The sequence below is a fragment of the Melanotaenia boesemani genome, chromosome 20, assembly GCF_017639745.1.
Source record: "Melanotaenia boesemani isolate fMelBoe1 chromosome 20, fMelBoe1.pri, whole genome shotgun sequence".
Taxonomy (NCBI): Eukaryota; Metazoa; Chordata; class Actinopteri; order Atheriniformes; family Melanotaeniidae; genus Melanotaenia; species Melanotaenia boesemani.
This window is the reverse complement of record NC_055701.1, coordinates 29,558,051-29,583,426: the sequence shown is the minus strand read 5'-3', so window position 1 is coordinate 29,583,426 and position 25,376 is coordinate 29,558,051. Positions and strand designations below refer to the sequence as shown.

General features: G+C 44.1%; 1 protein-coding gene across 2 annotated transcripts in view; it reads left to right on the top strand.

Annotated features, from left to right (window-relative positions):
- Nucleotides 1–24,557, top strand: part of arhgap5 (Rho GTPase activating protein 5) — a 76,439-nt gene extending 51,882 nt beyond the window's left edge. Inside the window, exons 4-7 of one of the 2 annotated variants that reach the window (XM_041971249.1) lie at nucleotides 5,575–5,652; nucleotides 15,934–16,065; nucleotides 19,401–19,506; nucleotides 20,684–24,557. In XM_041971249.1, the coding sequence (XP_041827183.1) occupies nucleotides 5,575–5,652; nucleotides 15,934–16,065; nucleotides 19,401–19,506; nucleotides 20,684–21,002 (635 nt within the window). In that variant the 3' untranslated portion in view covers nucleotides 21,003–24,557. Of the gene's footprint in view, nucleotides 1–1,795; nucleotides 1,983–5,574; nucleotides 5,653–15,933; nucleotides 16,066–19,400; nucleotides 19,507–20,683 lie in introns of those variants that run through there. The other variant, XM_041971250.1, reaches the window with a different exon arrangement.
- The last annotated feature ends 819 nt before the right edge of the window (nucleotides 24,558–25,376 follow it).

The window sequence follows — 25,376 nt, the reverse complement described above, 5'->3', positions numbered from 1 at the left end:
CTGGTGTGGTAGTATGGTAACAGTTCTGGTCTGGTGCAGCAGTGAAAAGGGTCCCCCTTCAAACGTTCCCATTGTCGTTTAGGTTCAGTTTACCAGGATGGTGGTAAAGAACAAACTGACTCTGCTGAACTCTAAAAGGAAGAAGAGGATTGTATGGGGTGGAGGTGTCACCCCGCAGTGTAAAAGCAGAGTGTAAACCTGGCCTGGTGCTCTGGACGCTGGAAGGTCCTTCGTTTGTTCTGCTGTTCTTGTACGGAGGACAGCTGCTGCTCTTTAGAAAACCAGATTGTTCACTGTGCCACGCGAACACTCGTCTGGTCTTTTGTCTTTAAGCTGATTAGTCCGGTCCTGTCAGGACTTCAGTGTTGTGACTTCAAAGTCTTTGTTGTCATGACAACAGAGTGTTTACCAGTTTGTCCTTCAGTGCAGACCGTAAATATAAGTTCAGTATTGTCTCTAAACATGTCAGCAGTGACTTTCAGCTGAAAAACCATCAGATGTCGACGCATTTCTGTGTCTGAGCAGTAAAACGAGGATTAAAAATAGCCAATGATTGACTTTCACATTATTGAACTGGTTTCCTGCTCCCTCCCCCAGCAGATGGTTATCGTAGCAATAAACCGACGGTGGCGACTGGCCAGCAGGCAGAGAGAGAGAGGTGGAGGAGAGATGGTGAAAGCGAGGAGGAGGAGGAGGAGCTGGACAGTGACAGGAGCGATAGGGTAACGGGGTCAGGATATTAGATCGTATCAGCGTAGGACTAATCAGATCCCAGCATGCAAACATGAGCTCCGCTGCTGAATTCCTTCCCTTCAGGTCCACGCTGTGTTTGCACTGCGTCTCACATCCTGTTTGGGAAGGAAATGTCCTCACAAAGACACGGGGAAGCACGGAGGGCCGTTACAGTTTGTCAAAGGGCGTTGGAGGGTTCGCGTTAAGGTCAACTGGATGAATGATAATGAAGTTAGTGTGCACAGCTGCACAGCAAACATGAGATGCCTGTGATGAAGAGCTGCGTCATCATCAGCTGGAACATGAAAATGAGATAAGTCTGTGTTTTCTTTAGCAAACAGCCACTGAGCTGGGATAAGAAGTGCTGGACAACCAATTAAAACACATTCAGCAGAAAAAGCAAAATGAATGTTGCATCATTTCTTTCTCCTAACATTAAATCTTATCCTGTTGGAAAAGCTTGTTTTATTTTCACTTTAAATGGAGCCACATTTGTAAGGAAAAGGCATTTGTGGGAGTTGAGTATGTAGGCTGCGCCCATGAAAAACTTGCCAAGTCTCCTACTGGACAGCTGAATCCACAGCTGACTCTTGTTTATGCTCTACGCTACAGACCGATACGGAGCCTTTCGTCCATCTTCACGACCTCTGGAAACCATGGAGGCAGTGTTGAGCAGCACAGCTGACACTCAACCTCTAAAAGGAACAAAGAAGAAGAAGATGCATCATGTTTAATGGCGCAGACGACCACCGTCTACTGCAGTGCTGCTTCTTGCATTTCTTTGTGAGAATGAACGTCGTCATGATCGTCACCATGCTTACTGCTGTCTGAAACTCAGAGGTGTACTCTGCACTGCCCTCTGGTGGATGTGTTGCCTAACAACCATAGCAATGTAAAGGACGTATGAGAGTATGACAGAAGTGGCATTTGTATCGATGCACCTATTTATGTACATAAAGGGGCATAAATGAGTCTTAAAGGCCTGTTTCCACCAAGCTGTCAGGCTTGGGATGGGCTTGTTTGGTGCACTTTGTAAACCTTGATCTCTGTTGCGTTTCCACAGCAACCGTACCCTCACCTGGTGGGCGGGGTAGATGTGTCAGCTACATAATATCATGATGTCATAGTGGTGCAACACCCTCTTTGAATTACAATGAAGAAGAAGGCAACGCGAACCAAAGGAGGAGAAAGATGGCCACCCAGCAGGTTGTCCTGTGTAGGTAGGGATAGGAATTGATAAGATTTTATTGATATCAGTACCATTATCAATTCTGGCTATCGATCTGGTTCTTTATCAAGTCCCTTGTCATTTCCTGACCCAATTTTTTTTAAGAAAAAAGAAACAAGTAACTCTGACACACATTTACCTTGTCAGAAAACCTGTTTAATATCTAAAAAAGTATCTTCAAACTGACCTGGATGCCAAAACTACAGATCTGCTCTGAAAATGGTAAATAATGCATTACTTAATATTCGGGCTGTAAGCCACGCGCAGCATGACAAGCCCCAGACATCCGTCATGTGTCCGTTATGATGGCGGGACGTGGAGAGGCCAGGTGGAAAAGATGAGAATAATAATAATAATAATGGAGCAACATGGACGTCGCCTCCGTGGTGAACAGGTGCAACTTTTCCTGTATTTTTTTTTTTTTTTATACCACCGGCATAAAAATGGCCGCTCTGCTCTCTCTGTTTGTGCAGCAGCTGCTTCCTCCCTCTCCTCTCATGTTGTTCTGTGAATCATGGCGGCTGTCAGTGATCAGCTGATCGGCTTTTCTCTCTTGCTGCGTGTGTTTATGGATCAGCTGAGAAGGAGGAAACTAGTGGTTCATGTTCACACCGTCACATATTTACCCCAAAGTCTTGTTGTTGGCAGGACCTTCTCTAACAGTAGCTGCTGGTGGTAGACGGGGTTTGTACTTCAGCTATGCAGGGGCGGGTCTAGAAAAGTTCTGATGGGGGCCCAGGCAGGAGCACTGACCGGGGGGCACAAATAAGACCATTTTTAGGTCTAGATTTTATGAAATATTGAACTGATTATTACAACTAAAGTGATCATCTGATGTAAAGAAAAAAGGGAATAAAAACCAGTAAAACAAGCAGCCAGTGATGTATTTTACCAGCAGGTGTTTACTTTGGGTGAAGCTGCTGTAGGACTTTTATCACTGCTGCACAAACACTCAGACTTCAATGACAAAAGGAAAAAACTGTTTTTATCCAGATCATCGGTTTTATCAGAGTTTGTCTGTAGCTGCTGCTGTAGTTACTGACGGCGGTGAGAACTGAATGGAGTCAGAGCTCCATCTAGTGGACAAACGGTGCAGCATCATTCAGCACAAGTCCGACACTTGACATCTACTGTTTTATGAGAAATTAAGAATATATCGGTGTTTAATCTGCAAATCTCCTGCGGATTGTTTTGAAAAGGGCTATGATCGTCCGCTTTAATTGGCCGGCCGATCACCAGTCGGGCTGTTATTATGGCATCCTTTCTTATAATACATACCGTCCCGTACTGAGCTGGACCCCTTGGTGGAAACATTGAGCTTCTGGTGCCCTTGGTGATGACAGGTGTCTCATCAAAAGCACATTCGTTGAAGAAATTTGTTAAAGAAATGGATAAATTACCAAAATGTCTTGTTACCTCAGACTGCCAGCATCCATTACAGCAGAATCAGCTGTTTAGCAGAGGAGATTTGAGAAGTTTTTTTTGGGAAAATCTACAAACCCAACTCTGCTGCTCATCCCACACATGCATTTTCCTTCCAGATATGGCTCCATTTAAAATGGAAATAAACAGACTTTTCAACAGGATTAGATTTATTACCAAGAAGCTTTGTTACAACACAGTCACCAGATCATCAAACACCCATTTACTGACCTTTTCAGATTACTTTTGAGCTGAAAATATCTAAAGTAAATATCAAGGAAATGCTGCTATCACCTTGGCCGATAACACCCTGGAGTGTTTTACATGCCGAGAAAGAAGCTCTTCCTCTCTGACGAGGCTTCAGGTAGCGGTAGCATCTCCCTGAAGGCCGCTGGGTGAGCAGTCTATGGCAGGGGTGAGGGGGTTCTTTAAGGATCTGGTGGCCCTAGTTCTGCAGCTTTTGTTGTAGATGTCTTCTGAGTGGGGGAGGGGGTTCTGATGATCCTCTCAGCTGAGCGTCACCCTCTGATGGCCAGGATGTCCTGCTTGGAGCTACTCCCCATCCATGTGATGATGCTACCTGTAAGGATACTCTCCACAGTGCAGGTGTAAAACTTCTTGAATATCCTGATCGGGTGTCTGAAGTGATGAAGTTTTTGATCAGCCATTCAGAACACTTCATTCAGGGCTACCGGCCAGTTGCTGGTCAGGGTGGTGGGCTGGGTTTTCTTGGAGACTGGGACAGCTGGGGACTGTGATAGGGAGAGTTAAAGATGGTGGTAAACACTGTTGTTAGCTGGTGAGCACAGGCTTTAGGACACGTCCGGTAATCCTCTCTGGTCCTCGGCCTTCCTGGTGCAGGACCTGGTTTAAACTCCCTCCTGATGTGCTCCGTCGCAGAGAGCTTTTCTGCTGTGGCGTATGTCCATTTCATCTTTCGGTTGTCAGCATTGAGCACTTGGTGTCCTCACAGATAGAGTAATCTGAACGCTTTCCACTCTCTGTTTGTTTAGATTTGTTTTGCTGAGCAAACACTTTCACACACTAACTGGGCCAACTGGGTTTCTCAACCGGCCGAGGTTAAAAAAACCTAAACGCTTGACCAAAATTTCCTTTTCACTGAAGACGAAACCCAGACCATTCACACTATCAACAGAGTGTGTCTGCATGTTCTCATAGACACAGATAAACACACAGATACCAACTAACACACACTTCTACACACTCCTGCTCACAGTTGACATGATTTACTTGAACCCATTAAAGCTGAATTTACATAATACATGCTCTGCTTAACTGCCTCTGCAGACACACACACACACACACACACACACACAGAAGCGTGCATTCTGCAGTGTGAATGACCTTGTAGCAGCTACAGAGCAGAACTTACAGTGTGTATGGATTTCATGTGTGCTGTGGCCACATGTATCCATGCTGGTCTGAGATCAGCTGGCAGTGGTCTGCTAGCCAAAAGCTAGAGGCCGGGAGTAGGTAGCACCGCATGGAAAGTAGAAATCAGTCAGCAATCCATCTGTTTGGATTAAAAACTCTGTCTGATTACATTTATGTTCATTTCATTTTCTACATAAATGATGAAATAAGAGTTCTTTGTTTGGTGCGTATGCATCCATACAGAAAAAAACACGGACCCATTTAACATGCACAATAACAGCATGTTTGGAGTGTCTTCTTACCACGTTACCCCCCACCGCCCCTTTCTCGCTTTCTTTTCCTGTCCTCCTGGGCTTCTTTGATGAATCAGCCATGCTGCATGTTCAAAGCGACCAGTGTGTTGATATCCAGTTGCTAGAGTGTGATGTGATGCTCCGGGCTGGTAATAAGCTGGGAAGTGTAGTATCGCTGCCTTGGGACGCTGCAGGGCAACAAAGGCTCCAGGTGATAAATATCAGTTTGCCATCAAAATGAACCAGAAATAGAGTTAAAGGTCAGGAAGCTGCGTCTCGTTGCTTTAAACATCAACCAGTTTGCATCAAATTGAATTCAGCAAAGACCTTTGGCTGGTTCAAACAAACCAACAAACACAGAAACGAAGATGAGATAGAAAAAATAACAAGACTATTACCTTTCACAACCTAATCTAAGTTATTTTAAACACTCCAGTGATGTGAACACGACCGAAGCCTTGGAAAATGATCAATGTTGAATATTTCTGTTGTTTTTGTTTGCAGGTCTGACGACAGAAGGCCTGTATCGTGTCAGCGGGAACAAGACAGACCAGGACAACATCCAGAAGCAGTTTGATCAAGGTAACACCCTCACCTCACAGCAGAGCCTCATAAATACACGTTCAGCTACTAGGAAAGCTGTGGAAAGAGCATAATGCAGCACAGAGGCCAAGAGTTTTATTCTTTTCACTGAACGCCGTCCTAATTTCTGCTCCTAGAAACTTAAATGGTGCTGGTGAAGAACTCTGCAGTTCTTTTGAAAACGTGCTTCCAGTTGAGCAGCGCTTGTGTGATGTTTGCTATAAAGTCAACCCTGCAGAGAAAAAGTCCAGAATCTGAGCATGCAGCCACAGCTCTGAAGGAGAAACACATGCCCTGCAGAGCAGAGTCAGACCTGCACACCATGGCTGGAGGGCTGCCAAGAAGGCTGCCGAAGAAAACAGTCAGCGCAGTCACATGGTCCAGCAGTGTGAGGAGTCTGACAGCCAGCCATGAAACATGCAGCATGGACTGGGATGGAGCTCCAAACTATTCATTCATTCCTTCTTTCTGTCAAACTGTAGTTTGTTAACCATCAATTTGTAAAACAAAATACAGCAGCTGAAGAGAAATATTTGCAAGCAGAAATGAGCTCATGGTGATAAAATCTGCCGTCGTGTTTCAGCAAAGTAGCTGCCAGTTTCAGCCTCACCACGGGGGGCTTCTGGTTCATGGCTTTCAAAACGGGAAAAAGGAAAATAACAAACAAAAGCATCCAAAAAAAAGGCCTGAACTCTTCACTCTTCCTTCATATTTACATAAGCAAAGTGTGGAAAAAACGAATAAATAAGAATAAAAAACATTTTTAACTGTAAAACCCCAATTCCAAATAAATACCATGGACACTGGGAAGTGTAAATAAAACCAGAATACAACGATTTATAAACCTCATCAACACAGATTTTATCTCCAGTAGAAGAAACAACAGCAGAGGATGAAACAGACGTTTCTCCATGAGAGGAAAATATGAGCTGGTAGTGGATCTGATGGAAAAAGCTGGACCAGGAGCAACAAAAGGCTGGAAAAGTACCTGGTACAAAGCAGAGACACCTGGAGGAGCATTTAATAACTAACCAGGTTAACTGGTAACCGGTCATTAACATGTAACCCTCTTCACCATCAGTTCATTTATTAGGAAACCCAGTAAGATGAAATCTTAATTATTCTTCAATAAGTTCATACGGTGAAGACTTTTCACAAGTAAATACCAGGCTAGGGTAGTGCATGACTCACTTTAAACTCTTTAGAGACGGATGGGATTTCATTTGACCTGCGGCCCTTTAAAAACTGCTGAGATTCACACTTCATACAAACACGTCTCCATAACACCAACAAGGTGTTAAAAACATTCCAGCCAAACACATTCAAACCTTCTTTGGTTTTTAAAAAGCAGAACAAATAAAATAAACCCAGCGTTGGTGTTTTTAGATGTTCAAGGATTCAAGGATTCAAGGAACTTTATTGTCATACCAGCTCACATTTACATGTTTATGGTACGAAATTAGAACTGAGGTCCCGGTTTGAGCCATAAGAAGGAGGGCAATAAGTGAAATAAAATAAGAGAAAAAAAAAGAAAAAAAATAGAAATATAGGCTAAATATAAATAGAATATAAGCTAAATACAATAGAATATAAACAGCACAATTTTAAATAAAATAAAAATAAAAATAACAGTAAACACTAAAGAGCCCAGTTTGCATGTGCAGCCTAGATACATATGTGCAAGTATGTATGTGCATGAGGTAGTGGTAGTCCAAAGTATAACACTTCTGATATTAATATTAGTGATATTGCACTTATATGGACAGCAGGTAAACATGTAAACATGTGGACAGGAACTCCCCTGGGGGGGGTAAAGTGTTTGCAGTGCAGGTCTGTTTGTCGGAGTGGGGGGGGGTGGATTCAGTTTAGGATGGGGATGGGGGCAGGGCAGCAGGGTTTGGGCTGGTGTTCAGAGGTGGGGAAGGGTGGGGTAGGGTGGGGAGGAGTCTACAAGGCATGGCAAGAGTTCAGCAGTCTGACAGCTTCGGGGAAGAAGCTGTTCCTGAACCTGGTGGTCTTGCTCCTTATGCATCTCAGCCGCCTGCCTGAGGGGAGGGGTTGGAAAAGTCCATGTGCTGGATGGGTGGAGTCCTTCATGATGCGGAGGGCCCTCCCCCTGCATCGTGCTGTGTAGAGGTCTGAGGTGGTGGGAAGGCTGCTCCCCATAATCCTCTGTGCAGCCTTTACCACCCTCTGCAGAGCCCTCCTCTCAGCGGCGGTGCAGTTACCGTGCCACACGGTGATGCAGGTGCAGAGGACGCTCTCCACCGCGCAGCGGTAGAAGCTCCTCAGGACAGCGCTCCCTAGTCCGGCTCGCCGCAGCTTCCTAAGGAAGTAGAGGCGCTGGTGTGCTTTCCTGACCAGCTGGGAAGTGTTGGTGTTCCAGGTGAGGTCCTTGGTTATGTGCACACCCAGGTACCTGTAGCTGGAGACCACCTCCACAGCTACTCCTCCGATGTGCAGGGGAGGAGTAGGGCGCTTATCCTTCCTGAAGTCCACCACCATCTCCTTGGTCTTCTTCACATTGATGCAGAGGTTGTTTTCTCTGCACCACTGCACCAGGTGTTCCACCTCCTCTCTGTATTCCGACTCATCGTTGTTGTTGATGCGTCCCACAACCGCTGTATCATCTGCAAACTTCACTATATGACAGCTGGGATGTCTCGCCGAGCAGTCATATGTCAGCAGAGTGAACAGGAGGGGGCTCAGCACACAGCCCTGAGGAGAGCCGGTGCTGAGGGTGATGGAGGAGGAGGTGGAGTTATGGATCCTGACAGTCTGAGGTCTGTTGGTCAGAAAGTCCAGGACCCAGTTCCCCAGTGTGTTACTCAGACCAAGGGTGGAGAGCTTCTGGACCAGTGTCTGTGGGATGATGGTGTTGAAGGCAGAGGAGAAGTCCAGGAAGAGCAGGCGGGCGTATGAGTTTCTGCTCTCCAGGTGGGTGAGGGTTGTGTGGACCACTGATGAGATGGCGTCATCAGTGGAGCGGTTCTTTCTGTATGCATACTGATGTGGGTCCACTGTGACGTTGATGGAGTCTTTGATGTGGGCCATAACCAGCCTCTCAAAGCACTTCATGACTACCGGGGTCAGGGCTATGGGTCGGTAGTCATTCAGGCCTGTCACTGTGGGACACTTTGGGACGGGGACAATGGTTGCACCTCTAAGGGTCGTCTGTTAGCAAGCTAGCCTTGTCTCGTTGGCGCTGTAGAAACCCTAGCAGCACCTCGGTGTGTCTGCAGGAACAAGCCGATGAATCACTGCTTTCCACTCCGTCCTCCGACAGTCCAACGAAGCTCCTCCCGTCCCGGCCGGTGGTTGGCCTGGGTTAGCCTTGCTCTGGCTACGTCAGGTCTGTAAGGGTTCATCCATCCAGACAACGTCTCTTTCAGGGAAGCAAGACGATGCTGAACCACATCCTGCATCCATCACAGCAGCACAGGAGGAGAGTCCGGCTGCTGAACTGGCTGCTGGGTAGAAAATATGACATTTAGAAATCAGGTCGTAGGTGATCTAGTTAGTAAATGTGATGTGACTGGTACATTTTTATCTCTTGAATTAAGTTTGTTTTCACTTCAGATTCTGTGACCGGAACAGGAAGTTGATCATAAACAGAGTGAAACAAACGTCCAGGCTTTGTACATGTAGGCCGATTAAAGATTGGACAGCAGTCGTAAACACGGAGCACGTTCAGGATGAAAGCCACTTTGATGAGGCTGCACACTGAACTGCTGACCCTCCAACTGGCGGACATCAGTCCAGAGATCATCCTGTGTGGAGGAACGTCCGAATATCTGTAGCACCACAGACTGAAGAGCTTAACAAGCCGAGCTGAACTGATCAAAGTCTCTCAGAGCCTGTAGACTGACAGAAAGACATCATTTAATAAGTGGTTGATGTGGGCTATCGTCAGGTTAGAATCAGCTGGGTTCATCCGCCTACTGGCCTTTCATGGTATTACTGTTTAAAAAGCCGGTCCATCACACAGAAAAGAGAAATAATCAAATAGTATGTTTTGTGTTGAAGGAGAGAATCATGACCCAGCTGAGGTGTTAATTCCTGCAGATACAGGAAGGAACTCCCTTTAGTTTGTGTTTATTTTCTTCTTGTAATTTTCTTTGATGTGCAAACTTGTTGCCTCAAAGCTTTTCAACCTTTCACTCTCCAGCAGCTCTCCTTCTCCACCAGGAGCGGTGGTGTGTGTGCTGTGGGGTAAATGTGATGGATATTTAACCCTTTAGCTGATCTACGGAGGTTTTCCAGACATTTCTATCCCGTCCAGCAGGTTTACAATCCAGCCACTAAATGTAGTTTTATTCAGAGACTCTATCTGGTAAATCCACAATGATCCATGATAACAGCATTATTTATCACATTTCACCATAAAAACATCACCATCACTACTATGTTGCTAAGAGACCTCTATTTAGACCTGGACATGATGATGAAGCCACTTCCTGTCAGACTTTCCACCAATCAGAGAGCTTAGATTGACGGTAACGTCCAATCAGGAGCAGCCAAAGATCAACCAGTGAGCAGAAAGTTCTATGTGTGTGTGAAAAGAAGAAAAATAATGCTCCTCTATGGCTGGAATAAAGCCAAGAAGACGTTTCTGATGCACAGTGGCGCCACAAAGCAGCTGAGCTGGAGTTGGTTTAGTGAGGATAGCAGGTAAATAGTAGCAGGAATAACTGGAAATGAGGAAAAAGTGGAAACATGGAAATAGTTTCTGTTGTGTGTTTGTTTCAATAACAATATTTTTTCTCCTGAAAGCCAAGACTTGAGAGGATGATGAGATGAGAAAAGGTTTGGTCACTGTTGATCTGTGTGTTATTTCTACAAAGTTCTGTTAGTAATAAATTCTGCTTTCTTCTTCTGGTCGACCTTTATGCTGCTACATCTATTCATACGTTCATTTTACATCATTTTACCTCCCAGTCTGACAGCTGCTACAGACTGGTTTATACTGGGATTAAAAGCTGCTACACACTGGTTTATACTGGGATTAAAAGCTGTTACAGACTGGTTTATACTGGGATTAAAAGCTGCTACAGACTGGTTTATACAGGGATTAAAAGCTGCTACAGACTGGTTTATACTGGGATTAAAAGCTGCTACAGACTGGTTTATACTGGGATTAAAAGCTGCTACAGACTGGTTTATACAGGGATTAAAAGCTGCTACAGACTGGTTTATACTGGGATTAAAAGCTGCTACAGACTGGTTTATACTGGGATTAAAAGCTGCTACAGACTGGTTTATACTGGGATTAAAAGCTGCTACACACTGGTTTATACTGGGATTAAAAGCTGCTACACACTGGTTTATACTGGGATTAAAAGCTGCTACAGACTGGTTTATACTGGGATTAAAAGCTGCTACAGACTGGTTTATACCGGGATTAAAAGCTGCTACAGACTGGTTTATACTGGGATTAAAAGCTGCTACAGACTGGTTTATACTGGGATTAAAAGCTGCTACAGACTGGTTTATACTGGGATTAAAAGCTGCTACAGACCGGTTTATACCGGGATTAAAAGCTGCTACAGACTGGTTTATACTGGGATTAAAAGCTGCTACAGACTGGTTTATACTGGGATTAAAAGCTGCTACAGACTGGTTTATACTGGGATTAAAAGCTGCTACAGACTGGTTTATACTGGGATTAAAAGCTGCTACAGACTGGTTTATACTGGGATTAAAAGCTGCTACAGACTGGTTTATACTGGGATTAAAAGCTGCTACAGACTGGTTTATACTGGGATTAAAAGCTGCTACAGACTGGTTTATACTGGGATTAAAAGCTGCTACACACTGGTTTATACTGGGATTAAAAGCTGCTACATACTGGTTTATACTGGGATTAAGAGCTGCTACAGGCTGGTTTATAATGGGATTAAAAGCTGCTACACACTGGTTTATACTGGGATTAAAAGCTGCTACAGACTGGTTTATACTGGGATTGAAAGCTGCTACAGACTGGTTTATACTGGGATTAAAAGCTGCTACACACTGGTTTATACTGGGATTAAAAGCTGCTACAGACTGGTTTATACTGGGATTAAAATCTGCTACAGACTGGTTTATACTGGGATTAAAAGCTGCTACAGGCTGGTTTATACTGGGATTAAAAGCTGCTACACACTGGTTTATACTGGGATTGAAAGCTGCTACACACTGGTTTATACAGGGATTAAAAGCTGCTACAGACTGGTTTATACTGGGATTGAAAGCTGCTACAGACTGGTTTATACTGGGATTAAAAGCTGCTACAGACTGGTTTTACTGGGATTAAAAGCTGCTACAGACTGGTTTATACTGGGATTGAAAGCTGCTACACACTGGTTTATACTGGGATTAAAAGCTGCTACAGACTGGTTTATACTGGGATTGAAAGCTGCTACAGACTGGTTTATACTGAGATTAAAAGCTGTTACAGACTGGTTTATACTGGGATTGAAAGCTGCTACACACTGGTTTATACTGGGATTAAAAGCTGCTACAGACTGGTTTATACTGGGATTAAAAGCTGCTACAGACTGGTTTATACTGGGATTAAAAGCTGCTACAGACTGGTTTATACTGGGATTAAAAGCTGCTACAGACTGGTTTATACTGGGATTGAAAGCTGCTACAGACTGGTTTATACTGAGATTAAAAGCTGTTACAGACTGGTTTATATTGGGATTGAAAGCTGCTACACACTGGTTTATACTGGGATTAAAAGCTGCTACAGACTGGTTTATACTGGGATTAAAAGCTGCTATAGACTGGTTTATACTGGGATTGAAAGCTGCTACACACTGGTTTATACTGGGATTAAAAGCTGCTACAGACTGGTTTATACTGGGATTAAAAGCTGCTACAGACTGGTTTATGCTGGGATTAAAAGCTGTTACAGACTGGTTTATACTGGGATTAAAAGCTGCTACAGACTGGTTTATATTGGGATTGAAAGCTGCTACACACTGGTTTATACTGGGATTAAAAGCTGCTACAGACTGGTTTATACTGGGATTAAAAGCTGCTATAGACTGGTTTATACTGGGATTGAAAGCTGCTACACACTGGTTTATACTGGGATTAAAAGCTGCTACAGACTGGTTTATACTGGGATTAAAAGCTGCTACAGACTGGTTTATGCTGGGATTAAAAGCTGTTACAGACTGGTTTATACTGGGATTAAAAGCTGCTACAGACTGGTTTATGCTGGGATTGAAAGCTGCTACACACTGGTTTATACTGGGATTAAAAGCTGCTACAGACTGGTTTACATTGGGATTAAAAGCTGCTACAGACTGGTTTATACTGGGATTAAAAGCTGCAACACACTGGTTTATACAGGGATTAAAAGCTGCTACAGACTGGTTTATACTGGGATTAAAAGCTGCTATAGACTGGTTTATACTGGGATTAAAAGCTGCTACAGACTGGTTTATACTGGGATTAAAAGCTGCTACAGACTGGTTTATACTGGGATTAAAAGCTGCTACAGACTGGTTTATACTGGGATTAAAAGCTGCTACAGACTGGTTTATACTGGGATTAAAAGCTGCTACCGACTGGTTTATATTGGGATTGAAAGCTGTTACAGACTGGTTTATACTGGGATTAAAAGCTGCTACAGACTGGTTCATATTGGGATTTAAAGCTGCTACAGACTGGTTTATACTGGGATTAAAAGCTGCTACAGACTGGTTTATACTGAGATTAAAAGCTGTTACAGACTGGTTTATACTGGGATTGAAAGCTGCTACACACTGGTTTATACTGGGATTAAAAGCTGCTACAGACTGGTTTATACTGGGATTAAAAGCTGCTACAGACTGGTTTATACTGGGATTAAAAGCTGCTACCGACTGGTTTATATTGGGATTGAAAGCTGCTACAGACTGGTTTATACTGGGATTAAAAGCTGCTATAGACTGGTTTATACTTGGATTGAAAGCTGCTACACACTGGTTTATACTGGGATTAAAAGCTGCTACAGACTGGTTTATGCTGGGATTAAAAGCTGTTACAGACTGGTTTATACTGGGATTAAAAGCTGCTACAGACTGGTTCATATTGGGATTTAAAGCTGCTACAGACTGGTTTATACTGGGATTAAAAGCTGCAACACACTGGTTTATACAGGGATTAAAAGCTGCTACAGACTGGTTTATACTGGGATTAAAAGCTGCTATAGACTGGTTTATAGTGGGATTAAAAGCTGCTACAGACTGGTTTATACTGGGATTAAAAGCTGCTACAGACTGGTTTATATTGGGATTAAAAGCTGCTACAGACTGGTTTATACTGGGATTAAAAGCTGCTACAGGCTGGTTTATACTGGGATTAAAAGCTGCTACACACTGGTTTACACTGGGATTGAAAGCTGCTACAGGCTGGTTTATACTGGGATTAAAAGCTGCTACAGGCTGGTTTATACTGGGATTAAAAGCTGCTACATACTGGTTTATACTGGGATTAAAAGCTGCTACAGGCTGGTTTATACCGGGATTAAAAGCTGCTACAGGCGGGTTTATACTGGGATTAAAAGCTGCTACAGGCTGGTTTATACTGGGATTAAAAGCTGCTACACACTGGTTCATACTGGGATTAAAAGCTGCTACACACTGGTTTATACTGGGATTAAAAGCTGCTACAGGCTGGTTTATACTGGGATTAAAAGCTGCTACAGGCTGGTTTATACTGGGATTAAAAGCTGCTACAGGCTGGTTTATACTGGGATTAAAAGCTGCTACAGGCTGGTTTATACTGGGATTAAAAGCTTCCTCTGTTTTGCTCATCTCCGTTTTTCGAGGCTCATCATTACAGCCAATCTGTGAAATATTCCACATAAAATCTGTATGTATGTTCCTGCACGCGGTGCAAACCTGCTGGTTCACCTTCCTGCTTCACTATCTCCTGTCTTTCCTCTGCTTGCTTCCTTATCTCCTCCTTCCTTGCTGCTTGTGGCTCTTTGTGTGTTCAGATGTGTATTTCCTGTTGTTGTTGTTTCCTGTTTCCTGCAGTACCCCTATGTTTGTTGGCCAGTCTTCAGACTCAGTCCGACAGCTGTTCCTGGGTCATGAAGCTTTTTTTGCTGCGTCAAGGAATAAATTGCACACCTGTAAATTATACCGTGATGCTCAATGTACCTTTAAAGTACCTTTAAAGAGCATATACAGTAATATTCTAGTGTCAGTGGGTGAACTTTGCAGTGGTCTTAGAGGAAACTAGACCGCTTTGCCTCCTTTTTGTGATGAGATTGTTTCCACTACGTAAGACTTTGAGCAGTTTTGGTTATTTTCAGACCATGAGAAGGTGAGAGGTTCAAAGAGGAGCAGGAAGTGGTGGATGGATGGGTCAGACAGATGACTCTCATTCAGTGGTTTCTGGTTTAGTCTGGTGGGAGGAGCTTCAGAGGGAAAAGAGCTGCAGGAGGGGCAAATTTGTAAAATTTGTTTGTTTGAGCCTTTTCCAGATTTCTTCCCATCTCAAAATGAAAAACAAAGCGATGGAGGTGGAGAGTCCCGTCCTTTTCTCAGTGGGAATAAGATAAAGAAGATAAACCTTTAAGGTGGACATGTTTTCTGCTGCTCCATCAGAGAAGCACTTGGCCTCTGTGAATCCAGACAGACGGATGATGACCTCTGTTAGCGGGCAGCAGAGAGGAGCTCTGTTCTCTTGCTCAGTGTCCTCCACTGCTGCAGCACCGCTACTCTCAGCTCTTTAATATCCAGTCAAACCACAGCAGAATCCTGTTTGACTCACGTATGGACTCGAACGTAAACTGCAGGTGTAACTGGTCAGAAGTCCGTTGATTGTAGCCTAGAATGCTACGTCATTCACACCTCAGGAATCTTTCCAGTGGCGTATAACATGTGGGTAGTTGGAAGAGAGAGGTCTAAAACCTGCAGGTCTACGGTCCTCTAGGGAGCGGGTTGAATACCCCCGGTTTAAATCTCTATGGTCTTAGCCCACTTGATTTATTTTGTTTTAGGAAAGAAAAGATGGCTGCCTTGTTCACATTTTGCACTAAATGCAAACTGTATTGCAGGATGGATTCGCTGCGCATTTCCGTCTGCAAGCTGGGTGGGACCTGTTCTACCTTTTGGTCTGGACTTGGGTCACAGCTTTCAATCATGTAAAGATGGACATTAATGTCAGGTGCTCGCCAGGTCCTGAGGGTGTGTGATGAGGCTCTGCCTTGTGTGTGATGCAGGGGATGAACAAACGCTTCGAATCCAACTTCAAGCCTCATGACCTTGTGATTCTCTCTCTCTTTCCCTGCAGATCACAGCATTGACTTTGTGGTGATGGATGTGGCCGTGAATGCTGCTGCCGGAGCACTGAAGGCTTTCTTTGCCGACCTGCCGGACCCGCTGATCCCCTACAGCCTGCACCCGGAGCTCGTAGAGGCTGCAAGTAAGAATAATTAATAATGCATCAGTGTGGAAGAGATTTAAAACATAAAAACTAGTCCTGTGTCCACAGTCAGTGATGCATCTTACTAGTGATTGAACACTTTCCTGCTAGGAACTACAACTGCAACTACAACCTGAAACTCCCAAACACCTGTGGCTGTTGTTTAGCTGTTAACCTGGACGATGGGTTAACATTCAGCCTCATGGCGGGTTTCCTCAGGTCTGTTGTGTAAAAATAAACGTGTGGTCTCGGCTAAAAGCTCATTAAAACCATTACTTAAACCATCAAATACAGTGAAGACAACAAATTAAAAAAGAAGGTAAACAAATTCTGCAAAAACGATGTGAACACACTGGCGTTTGCAGTGATGCTTCCACCTCAGATGACATCTCACAAGTCTTGGCTTCATACCAGGATGGTTTATACAGAGTTCTGAGAAATCATCTATTTGTTTTGGATGTGATTTTTAGAGCAGAAAGACCCTTGGGGCTTAATGGTTGGCATTACTTGGCATAAAAGGTGCGATCTGATGAACGAAGGCTAATCCACAAATTCCAGCCTCCTTCTCCTTTAAGCTCACTAAGAGGTATTTTAACTAATCTGTGGAAAAACAGAGGCGGACAAACAGAGGTTGTTGGTTTTATTAGGGTTTAAGTAGAAATTCAGACTCCGTGCATGTTTTTAACCTGTCTGCTGAAGTTAGATTTACACTCACTTTCTTTACATCATTCATTTTTAAGGGGCTTTTTCAGCTGCAGGATGCTGTCATACATCCACACTCTGCTCGGTGTGTCTATTAGCTGAACCAAGCACTGAGAAGAGGAAAAAAAAAAAGGAAAAACAAGCTGACAACAGCAGCTTAATGAGCCAAAAATACATTCAAGGAGAAGTGTAGACACCCTGCCTTTTCCTGTTTCTCACATTGGTTCTTCCAGCAGCATCTTGCTTCACCTTTCTTTTCTCTCTTTCTGCTGCAGACTGCCATCACACTGCTTCCCTCTCTTCTAGTTCACAGTGCCATTTATGCTCCCTTACGTACGTATTTAGGTATGTCCGTTTCAAACGTTGTCATATGTCGCCCCCCTCCTACTTCCATGTTTCTTTTATGTTGCCATGGTTATGGAGTTAATTTATCCACTAGTGGGCAGTGCAGAGTTTATTGTTCATGTAAACTACCACTATCATGTCAAACTATCCTGCTCAACATTGCCTCGTGGTTTCCGGTGGTATCGCTCCATTTGCGGCGTCACGCAACAGATCTGAAAGACTCCCTAAAACACATCCAATACACACATAAATGACACAGATGGCAGATGAAAGTGTCCTTCTGTCTGCGTATCCGTCTTCTTCTCTTTAGGAAAGATTTCTCCACAGGATAGCAGACGTAACGCCGGTATAAATCCAGCTACGCCGGCTCTACCGTACGCAGACGTAACGCCGGTATAAATCCAGCTACGCCGGCTCCACCGTACGCAGACGTAACACGGTATAAATCCAGCTACGCCGGCTCCACCGTACGCAGACGTAACACGGTATAAATCCAGCTACGCCGGCTCTACCGTACGCAGACGTAACACGGTATAAATCCAGCTACGCCGGCTCTACTTTACGCAGACGTAACGCCGGTATAAATCCAGCTACGCCGGCTCTACCGTACGCAGACGTAACACGGTATAAATCCAGCTACGCCGGCTCTACCGTACGCAGACGTAACGCCGGTATAAATCCAGCTACGCCGGCTCTACCGTACGCAGACGTAACACGGTATAAATCCAGCTACGCCGGCTCCACCGTACGCAGACGTAACGCCGGTATAAATCCAGCTACGCCGGCTCTACCGTACGCAGACGTAACACGGTATAAATCCAGCTACGCCGGCTCCACCGTACGCAGACGTAACGCCGGTATAAATCCAGCCACGCCGGCTCTACTTTACGCAGACGTAACGGCAGTATAAATCTATCGTAGAGCCTTTTCTTCTGTTTTTAATGTTAAATGATGCTTCTTGTATTCTGTAAAGCTCTTTGAATCACCCTGTGGGTGGATCGTGCTGCAGATAAACTGGCCTTTCATTGCCTTGTGGCACGCAGCACCAACATAAACCCAGCTACGCTGGCCACCGTATGTACATGCTAGTATAAGCCCAGCTTATGTCTCAGTAAAATGGTGTTAGGATGGTTCCAGTGTGATACCTTAGTGGATTCACTGGAAAGGAGCTTTTATTTAAGCCATGGCTGTCCTTGTATTTGGAAGCATCAGAGAGGTGGTGAGTTTTAGATCAAAAGGTTTGTTTCTTTGCTTTCAGCCTCAGAGGTGATAAAACCTTATTGAAGCTGCTGCATCATGGATCAGCATCAGACGGATGTAAACACCATAAAGGAGGGTTAAACAGTGTTTCTGGTCTCGTGGTAGACAGAGCTGCAGACTGTCCACCTCTGACCCCTCACTGCCATCAGAGGGTCGTCTCCTCTGGTTGGCTGCTCGTTAAAATGATTGATGCCGTGCAGGATAAATAAAACTGTGTCTTAAAATGTGAAGGGCTTTCCCGCTGGCCCTGGAATGTCTGGAATATCCTGGAGATTATCCTGGAGAATATGATGCGAGCAAGGACGTGGTGTTGTTGCCGAGTCTTAAGGGAGAAGCTCCCTGTTCACATCATATTTACCAAGTGAAGATTTTCAGCTCCAGCGATGCTCGATTCTCCGGAGAAGCTGCCGAGCATCGGATGGTCCAGATTACTTTCCAGGACTACAGCAGGATGAGTAACCAGGTGGACTCGGAGTGTTTCAGGAAGTGGAATTTATTTATTTATCTGTTTATTCTTAAAACAGGAAAAATATGACCTTGTTTTACATTTTTACATAATAGAAATTAAGATAATTTAATTTAAACTGAACTGAATTGTATTTGATAAATTGAAATTACATAAATTGATTAAATTAATCTCATTTTAGTTATTACTTGTAAATGAATTAAATTTATTAAATTTAACGGAAATTCAAATAAATTGAGTAACTTTAAATAAATTGATTTAATTTAATTGTAATTTAAATTGAACTAGATTAAATTAAGTACATGAAACTAATTGTGTGGAGTAAATTTTGGATCTGTTTTCAGTTAATTAATCAGGGAAAGTTTTTGACAAGACGTCGCTGACACTCAACGCTTGAAGCTGTAAAAGGTCTGACTGAAGACATGAAACCACCAGCTGGGGAACTCTGGAGAACTCTGGAGAACTCTGGAGAACTCTGGAGAACTCTGGAGAACGCTCCTGACGATGGTTTCTGCTGCAGACAAAGTGTGTAAAACCTGCTGTTTTCTCTCCGTGTGTGTAGAAATCATGGACTACATCGAGCGTCTGCAGGTCCTGAGAGAGATCGTGAAGAAGTTTCCTTCTGTCAACTACCAGGTCTTCAAATACATCATCACGCACCTCAACAGGTAAAACCATGAAATAAATAACCTGGTTCAGTCTGTGGTGCATTTCTGACTCAACACTCAGCGTGAGATCGTTCAGCCACCTGAAGAAACACGAAAGATGCTTCCTAACCCTCTCCAAGTTTAATGTAAGGAAACAGAAAGAGAGAGAAAAACAGATATTTGAGGACTTCTTCATCTTCTGAGCAATAAGAAAAATCACCAAACTTTCTGAGCATCCCTGAACAGTCCTGCTTCGAGCCTTCAGAAGTACCAACGTGGTCTGGTTTAACCAGCACAGCCTACCTGAGTATTGTTGCTGACCATGTCCATCCCTTTATGACCACAGTGGAGCATCTTCTGATGCTACTTCCAGCAGGATAATGCTCCATGTCACAAAGCTCAGATCATCTCCACCTGCTTTCTAGAACATGACGCTGGCCATGCTTACACGGTGGTTTTTAATTCAGAATTAAATCATTCAGAACTAAAGTATGAGGAGCGACTTTGGGGCGTGGATGTTTCCGTGAGGCTGCAGCAGCGCCTCACACAGCCGTGATAAGGATGTTGCCGGCCAGTCACGTCTGAAACCGTCTCCCAGTTTGGTCCTAACAGACCATGAAAACCAGATATGATGGGCTGAATATGGTAAAAAACACGCTGCCAAGTCTGGAAACAAGTTCATGGACAGTTCCTCGTTGTACCACTAGAGGCAGTGCAAGGCCCACCAGCGGCACGCGTACCACCGGCTGAGAACTCGTAGATGAGTCGTGGACGGATTTGTATAAAACCGTGCATACACCATGTTTTTATTGTAGGGGCAGACCTCGTTCTGAGACGGGTGATACTTACCACAAACTGCTGAGTCATCTCAGCACCTGTTAGGTCGTAGTGACGTCATGTCAGGGTTAGCTGGTAAAGTGGAGGCAAACTTGATGGTTTATGGGTCGGCTGTCATGCATCTCAACCATTAAGAGCGTTTCAGGGGGGTCGAACGCTGAAAATGCAAAGAGGTGAAGTCGCTCTGAAACAAAGAAAATGTGGATGTAAACATTTTTACGAAGGCTAAATAAAAAGTATGTATGTATGAATAAAATATTTTTCATTTCATTCCAGAATCACGTGATTAATCATGATTAGTCGCGATTAATCAGATGATTTTTCCTGCTTTAATTCTCACCCAGCTGTGTTTGATCGGCAGGGTGAGCCAGCACAGTAAGACCACCCTGATGACGGCCGACAACCTCTCCATCTGCTTCTGGCCCACTCTGATGCGTCCCGACTTCGAGAACAAGGACACCCTGTCCACCACCAAGCTGAACCAGGCCGTAATCGAGACCTTCATCGTGCAGAGCGACTACTTCTTCCACGGAGGCGAAGTGGCGGAGAGCTCCAGCAGCGAGGGGACGCCGCCGCCGCATTGCCACAACATGGTGGAGGCGCTGCTGCCGCTGCAGCTCCCCCCGCCCCTGCAGCCACAGCAGATCCAGCACAGCCTGCACCCCGACCCGCTCATCTGAACCCCGCTGGGAGAGTTTGTCTTGCTTTTAGCTGCCGGTGGCAGGCTGGAGCTCATCCTCCATAAACGCCTGTCCGGCTGATTTCAGGACAAACTCAACAACCTGCTGCGGGATTTCTGGAGGACTCCTCGTCAGCTCTCAGACGTATGAGCTTTGGGGTTTAGAGACACATTGACCATTTGTTGGATTAGTCCTAATCTGAGAGATTTTCTCATCCCGGAGGTAATTCCTGGATTAGAGAATTTCAGTCGCACGTCACCTTTGGAACTAACGTTTTGGATCTGATTGCCTCAGTTAGGAAGGAGGGATGCGGAACAAACAGTTTGGATTTGGCACATAACTAATTATTAACAAGGTCAGACCGAGACTCAAATCCCATCCCTCCTCTCCCTGATGATATAGCACAGTAGGGTCTTATGTCCCCGTTAAGCCCTGCCCTCCTTATCTTCGCTCCAAGGCCTGAGGAGAGAAGTCCCTGTGGCTGCTTCTCTAGTCTGAAACATCTGACAGTGGCTGGCTGCTCACCCGGCTCACCTTGGTGAGGATTTCAGAGTCTTCCTGCAAGTTTCAGCACAGGAAACATTCGTCGTCCTGCAGCCAGAGGGAACCGGGCCTCTCAAGACGCTACGAGTCCACCTTCATCACAAACGCAGGATTTCATCGTTTGCATTTTTGTTTTTGTTTAATAGAGCTCTGGTTTAGATTTTTCCCACTACGTGAACTTTAGAGGACACATGCACGATCTGTGTACATCATCTTCATCTTCTTCTGTTTTTATCTATTTTTTTACTTCTGACTGGTTCTGTGTGCGAGCGTGTGCGTGAGCCGGTGTGTCTGTGTGAAGCGTGGTCCATCAGCAGCCAGTGTGTCCTTCTCTGCAGAGGGAAGGAGGATTCACAAGGGAAAAGCCACGGAGCGACTCCGTGCAGGAGAACCGGACTGAGTCTCTCATTCTTAAGAGACGATAAACTGCACCAGCCTCCTCGGACGAGCGAGGGAACCATCTGCTTCCATCCCTCATCCTCCTCTTTCTGTTGGGTTGGTGGACAATTTGCATGTCTCTGATTTTGCCACTAAGTGATAAAAACTTTGAAAACATTGGAAACACTTTGAATCTAAGTGAGCTCTTGTTAAGAGTTGCATCGTTTTATCTTGAATCTTTGGTTTAAGGGGAAATTTCCACAGAAAATGTTCTTTTTTCATTTTTACTCATGAAAGAAATCCAACTCAATATCATATTTTTTGTTAAATGTTGAATAGTTTTCCCTAAATAGAGGTAAAATATATATAAGTACATATATATGAATATATAAACCTGTCAGCAGCAGGAGTTGCTGATGGCGTGAACCAGCACCGGGTACTGGACTGTAACCCGTCAGAAGCTAGAATCCTATTTCTTCTGATGGGGTGTGAATGTGTGTGAGAGTGTGTGGCGTTCGGTAGCAAATGGGTGGGGTTAACTCCTCTCTGGCCCGTCCAACAGAGCAGAAATCAGCCTCGTTCTCCATCCAGGACACTGAGGGAGAAGAAGGGTTGAACATGTCTGAGTTTGTTCCTGGAACCCGGATCCCTCCCGGTCTCTGGTGGGACGTTCGTCACGGATGCAACACGCCTCGTCTGCTGCTGCTTGTCTTACCGTTCAGGAGGATTTCCATTGACTTTGTGGTACTTTAACCTTTCACTACACTACAAACAGGAAACGCTGATAATTTAGTCCAGATTCTTTCATTTAATGTTGATTAAAACATAACCTCATCTTTTAAAGGATCGTTTGGCTCTAGTGGCCTTAATTCAGCTGTCGAGAGGACGGGATGTAACGAGGAGCTGAAGCCTCCTCAGCCACACCCACGTATGCCAAGAAAACCTAGAAAACCCTTCTAGCCATTCTAGACTTGGTTTTTGTCCTCTCAGGCCACTTTCCCTCCGTTTATGTCCACCATTTTTCTTTTGTTTTTAACTCCAATCAGGAGGAATTTCTTGTGTTTCTCTTGAAAACTCTGAAATTCCAGTTTCACTTTTTCCTAAATGTCAATGGGACAAATTTACTACCTTTTTAAGTCATTAGAGGACAAAAAAGTCCTAGAAGAGCATTACAGAGCGACGCCTCATTTGATGCTCGACTCTTCAGTCCGAATCCCAACAACCAAACATGTGATCCAGTTATTTTAACCCTTCACAGCCTGTTTCATGAAGTCACTGTTTTTATAAAAAATACACATTAAACCAGTCATTTAGCATAAACTCCATGTTGGAGAGCTGAGGGTTTTTCTTAATTCAGTTCAACTTTATTTTCAAAGCACCAGTTAAATATTTTACATAATCCATTGATTTGGCTCCAACTAAAACCGAAACACCCGAGTCGGCTTTATAAGAACTGTGTTCATAAAAATAATGAAAGGAAAATGATTTTATTTGTCTTATTTTCTTAGGACAGGACTTTTCTGTCCTCTAAGGACCATAAAACAAAGTAAATCTTAAATTTAACAGTAAAAAATACTAAATGCATTAAATCATGTTGTTAAAAGTTGATGTTTAAAATAGAAAGACATGTTTTTTATGTGTGGATGTTAAAGCAGTAACATCATTTAAAGGGTTAAAATAATTAGAATAATTACATTTTTGTTATTTTTTGTAAGGACTGAAGTGAACTGAGCGAGTCCAGAAACAGAAGTTTTCACGGCCGTTTTTGGGACGTTTAGTCTGAACGGGAAACGAACCCTCGAGGTTAAAGAAGCTTTGTTTAACCACAGCGTGGACGCGGCTGAGAAGTCTCCTGGTTTGACGCGAGGACGAGGAACGTAGGTACTGAGGGGAAAGTGGGTTTATGTGGAGAAGCTCCGGCTTCCGTTGGAGAAGATTTCCAGTGAAACGTTACGCTGAAGTCGTCTCGGATGCAGCTGCTGCTACTTTTATCCAACATCAAGCTCATTTTCTGGAGCTTGTTGCTGTAATTTTATTCTTTTTTTAAAGGTTTTTCAAAGTGTTTCATTCATTTTTAACTTCCTCTGCACTCCCCAAACCCCAAATAAATCCTCCTTCTATCCTACCCAGAATGCAGTGCTCTGTGTGGAGGCAGATGGCTGCTTCTCACTTACACTTGATTATATGTAAAAACAAAGTTCAAGTAAAGTAAAAATTCATTTCCTCCGTTATTTTAAAGGATTTGACAGCCAGACCAGTGTGTGGCGTTATGAAACAGGAAGTGACATGGAGGAAATGCATCTCTGGGCCTGAAAGCTGCAGAGAAACGAGATGAGCTTCCTCTGGGATGTGATGGCATGGTGAAGTTTGTGTGGATGAGCAGGCGTGATGTTGCACCGAAGAGGATTTTAAAGGGACTGAACAGTGAAGAGATCCTGATTCAAACTCCAGATTCTTCTTTTTGGGGTAAAGGGTTCATTTCAAGATGAGTTTTTTTTTCTTTTCCTGTAGCTTTCCATCAGTTCTGCTGTCATCCCGTCACACCAGTGTACAAACCAACTGACCTTTAACCTCCGCCGTGTACTATAGTAAATGAAAATGATTTTCACAAATAAAGAAAAACCTCTAAAATCATATTTTTTCTTTTTCTTTTTTTTCCTGTAATATTTTCAAATAAAGTTTCTTCTCTTTTTTCCAAACTGATGCATACTGTGGTATTTCACAAAGAGTTCGGACCCGGATCCACGATCTGCTCTGAGATTTACTGGCCGATCGGGCCACATGCAGCTTTTCATAACGAGCCTTTGAGTTTTATGTCTGTTTTAAATTTTGGTTGAGGATATTTGTACAACCTTAATCAAACTGAGAGAGTTGTGTAACGTGGAAATTAAAACAATGCAATGACTTCCAGGTCTCATCAAACTATTTTATTCCCAAAAAGCTCAAATCTGAAAGTTTTTTCATTGCATGCAAATCCTAACCTGCAAACGGCAAACATGAAGCGTATCCTGCCCCAGATGTGAACAGGATCCAGAACCAGCTTCTTCTGTCTTCTCTGGACCAAAGCTCATTTAAAATGGTCTGAGGCAAAGTGGGAACCTGGATGAAGATGTGAACTAGTTTGTGGAAAGCATGGACGGCGTGTCCTGCAGACTAAAGAGGAGAGGGAGCATCCAGCTTGTTATCAGTGGACAGGTGAAAAGCTGCATCTCTGATGGGATGGGGCTGCATTAGTGCCTATGGCGTGGGCAGCTTCCACATCTGTGAAGCTCCATTAATGCTGAAAAGTACATGGAGGTTTTAGAGCAACATCTGCTCCCATCCAGACAACGTCTCTTTCAGGGAAGGACTTGCAGATTTCAGCAAGACGATGCTGAACCACATCCTGCATCCATCACAGCAGCATGGCTTCACAGGAGAAGAGTCCGGCTGCTGAACTGGCCTGCCTGCAGT